Source organism: Rhagoletis pomonella, unplaced genomic scaffold (genome assembly GCF_013731165.1).
Source record: "Rhagoletis pomonella isolate Grant_MI unplaced genomic scaffold, Rhpom_1.0 Rhpom_scaffold_00012, whole genome shotgun sequence".
NCBI classification, from domain to species: domain Eukaryota; kingdom Metazoa; phylum Arthropoda; class Insecta; order Diptera; family Tephritidae; genus Rhagoletis; species Rhagoletis pomonella.
The window spans coordinates 1,633,636-1,637,723 of NW_023458566.1; the positions used below are offsets into that span (position 1 = coordinate 1,633,636).

The following is a 4,088-nucleotide window of genomic DNA, read 5'->3' on the forward strand; positions in this document are numbered from 1 at the left end:
ATATATAAGTACAGAAAATACGGGTACATAAATATGAGGGTAATTCTTAGAGGAACTAGTTTTTTCTCTATACGTAAGTAATGCTTATCTATTCAAAGCTTGTTTTACTCTAATCATTAGAGTCTAATGAATGGTAATAAACTTTTCCAACGGTTTCTGATTCTGGTAAATGAAATTTAATGTACATAAACAATTTTAATAGAATACTTACGTATAATGTATATTTTTTAGACTGAAAGCTCAAAAGTTGAGCTTTTTGTTCTGGTGCCTTGTCTTATGAGACTACAACATATACCAACCAAGTTTTATAAATAGTAAAGCTATCAGATCTGCATATTTGACTTAAAATAAATAGTTGTGATAATCAGTGTTGCCGTTTCAGCTCTTTGGTGGCTAGATTTAGCTGCCACATACTTTTTTTGGCCACATAAATTTAAAATTGCCCCTAGCCCTTTTTTAGCCCTTTGAAGAACTTATTCATACTTGGTATGAAAAAGTTGTATATGCTTATTTTGATCTCTTTTTTGTTTCATTTATGTAAGAGATGAATTTTTAAACCAAGAAAGACTGATATAAATACATATATCGTCGATGTTTTTGCAAAACCGCCCATCGCCCAATAGCAAAACCGTCTATCTTACGGCACTCAAATTTTACACGAGAGCGAAAAAACGGTTTATTCTTTGAAGGCATTGCCTTGATAGGTGGTACTTTCTTTAGCTATTATTTAACAAATCTGTTATTTTAATAACGATTTTTATGCATAAGCCTCGATGCATGGAGTTCAGGGTTACCAAATCTAATTTTTGCCACAACGGCGATTTAGGCGGTTTTGAAACTGGTCGATGGGCGGTTTTGCAAAAAACATCGACGATATGTATTGTATACATATTGTAAAAGTGTTAGGGCTGTTAACTTATCTATTCACGATTTAATTATAGTTTAAAATAGATAAGTTTACGGCCCTTAATATGCTTAATTTGTTAAATGGCCCATCAAGTCGATTGACTGTGTATGTTCTTGTGGTGTGATTGTACCAGCTGCTGGTGCGATTTCAAAAACTATTTGAAAATTTTATGATTGTACCAGCATGCTGGTGTCCTGAATGGTGAAATTAGCTAAATTTTCTAAGTAAAAATTATTTTCAAAGTAATCTTTTTTCCCAAAGGGAGGGAATAAATCCCAAGACTCTCCAAAATCTTACAGGTCAATTAGCCTTTCATCTTTCATGCAAAATACACTGAATCACCACCTAAGGGAGAATATACTATCTAGATCTATTCATGGACATAGATGGTGCCTTTGACAAAGCTAGCTTCAAATCCATGGAAGCGGCACTATCCAATAGAGGTGCAAATCGCAAAATAGTCAATTGGGTCAGCAATATGCTTAAAAAGAGGACAATCAAGGCGAACCTAGGACCGGAAGAACTCGGCAGTAGTAAAAGGGTGTCCATAGGGGGAGTTTTATCTCCACTGTTGTGGTCTATACTGGTGAATAAACTACTTCAAGTCCTCAACTGACTATATATCAATCATCAGAAGCGGCAATCATGAAAGAACCATTAGGGACTTAATGCAGGACGCTTTAAACACAACATATAACTGATGTATGAAAAATAGATTGCCCATAAAATCCAATGAAACTACAATCATCCCTTTCACTAGGAAAACAAAGATATGCTTTCCAGATCTAAACATAAATGGGACTGCGATTCACCTAAAGAAATAGGTCAAACATCTAGGTATAATCCTGAATAGGAAACTCATCTGGGAGTCACATCTCAACTCTATTATCAACGAAGCAATGAAATCGTTGTTTACGACGAAACAACTCGTGTGAAAACATGGGGGCTGAATCCTAAAGTGACCTTCTGGGTTTATGCTCAGATGGTCAAACCCATAAAATAATTTATGGAGCACTCGTATGGTGGAAAAAGACTACTCAAATAATGGCCATTAAAAAACTGTACAAGATCCAACGAAAAAAACACCCACTACAGGTATGGATGCTCTACTCAATCTTACACCCCTTCATGTGGCAATACAAGAGAAAGCAGAAAGAGAAATTGATCCCATCCTCGGCTTTACGAGGAGGTACAAGATCATTTTTCCCACTCGAGAAGATTGCAGCAGGAACGCCACGTGACTGCACGATCATTCACAAAAATTGTATACCGATGGTTCAAAAACATCTTAAGATGTATGTAGGTGCGGGTTTTGTGGGACCGCATTAATAAACATAATAAAAATCATCATATTTTCGGACAGCAAATCTGCCCTCAAAGCTCTAGATAGCTACTCGCGCCATAGAGCACTCAATAACCTAGCCGGCCAAAATAGGGTATCCTTAATCTGAGTGCCTGGCCATGAGGGCTATGATGGCATATGCTTGGCCTCCGTAGTACAGACATCTGCAGGTTCTGTGAAGAAGAAGAAGAGGAATCAATGGGACACCTCATTACCACCTGCGTCAACACTAGCCTAGCCCACCGTATAGCCAGATTCTTAAACGACTATATGCTCAGCGATATCGACTAAACAACTAAAGTTGATATAGGAGGCACAATATATCAAATTTTCGCAAATTTAATAGTGGACAATGATAGTAGAAACTCATATTTAGTTGGGAAACCATTCAAAAGTTTTTAAGAAAATAAGTTTCTTCGCCCCTATGTGAAAGTGGCGGACTATCTTATAAATAGGTGGTATTGCATTTCGCGGATACGAGGTATTGCGCGCCAAGCGAACATATGTATGTCTTTAGTTCGGTTCGCTTTAGTAATAACTGTTTGGCCCACCGGTATTAGTAATTTTCCAATAAAAATAGGTCGAGAAGTATGGATGGAGTCCAAAAATCAACGCTTTAACTCTGGAAGATTCTTTGAGTAACTAAAAAAAAAACTCAGACGTGGCGGATTGTGACTTTCAAAAAACCTATCACATCATATTCCGTTGCAAATAATATAACGTCTGCCAATGAAATTGAGCACATACATCCATACATATGTACGAATGTGCACATCATTATGAAGTTTTCACATTTTGCATGCATTAAATGAATTAAAATGTGTTATTAGAAATATGTAGCTGAATTCCAGGCGTTCGATAAGATAATTGAATCGTTGGCCATATTTTATAGGAATTTAAAAATAAGCTTACCAGCAGACTATCGATTTGACTACGACTGAGTGCTTGTTATCTTAATGAAAATCAAAAATAATTTAGAGCTCTTAAGCTACCAAAAATTCATTGCGTTCCATCAATTTCCCTATAAAAGCGCTGAACTGCAATGCAACAAACATCAGTTGCTCCATTAAGCACAGCACCATGAAGTTCTTCGTAGTATTCGCTCTCCTCTTGGCTTCGGCCTACGCTTCGCCAACAATTTTCCAAAGGGGATTGGTTGTTCCCATTTTGGATGACAGCGTCGAGGGACGTATTACTAATGGCCAAACCGCTTCAACTGGCCAATTCCCATATCAAGTTGGTCTCTCATTGCAAGTGAGCTCTACTTCGTCAGCCTGGTGCGGTGGTTCTTTGATTGGTAGCAAATATGTCCTAACAGCTGCTCATTGTACCGACGGGTAAGTACTAAAATACTTAAAAACCTTTAATATAGCTTAATTGCATTATCTTTATGATTATTATTTTTTCATACAGTATTTTACAAGTTACCGTCTACTTGGGTGCTACACAACGCACATCGGCCGAGCTTACATACACCGTATCGAGCAGTGATATAATCATCCACTCTGGCTGGAGTTCCAGGACTTTGAGGAACGATATTTCTCTCATTAAAATCCCATCCGTTTCCTACACTAGCAGAATCCAAGCTGTTCCATTGCCTGCTGTTTCTAGCTCTTACTCCACTTATGCCGGTGATTCTGCCGTCATTTCTGGTTGGGGACGTATCAGCGATTCTGCTACCAGTGTGACCAACAGCTTGCAATACGCCACCGTACAAGTAATTACCAACACTGTCTGTGCTTCAACATTTGGATCAACGTATGTGACCAGCGGCAACATTTGTATCGCCACCACTGGCGGAGTATCCACTTGCAACGGTGACTCAGGTGGCCCATTGGT

General features: G+C 38.1%; 2 protein-coding genes across 2 annotated transcripts in view; both read left to right on the plus strand.

The window, feature by feature from the left end:
- The window catches only part of LOC118747517 (transmembrane protease serine 9), a 24,333-nt gene that overhangs the window by 17,846 nt on the left and 2,399 nt on the right, over window positions 1–4,088 (plus strand). Inside the window, exons 5-6 of the mRNA XM_036481568.1 lie at window positions 3,326–3,586; window positions 3,663–4,086. Of these exons, the coding sequence (XP_036337461.1) occupies window positions 3,326–3,586; window positions 3,663–4,086 (685 nt within the window). The remainder of the gene's footprint in view (window positions 1–3,325; window positions 3,587–3,662; window positions 4,087–4,088) is intronic.
- LOC118747670 (serine protease 1-like) lies at window positions 3,329–4,088 on the plus strand (the record flags this gene model as incomplete). The annotated part of the gene is given in 2 exon segments (XM_036481730.1): window positions 3,329–3,586; window positions 3,663–4,088. Coding segments are annotated over 2 exon segments (683 nt in total), but the record flags the coding sequence as incomplete, so codon positions are not given.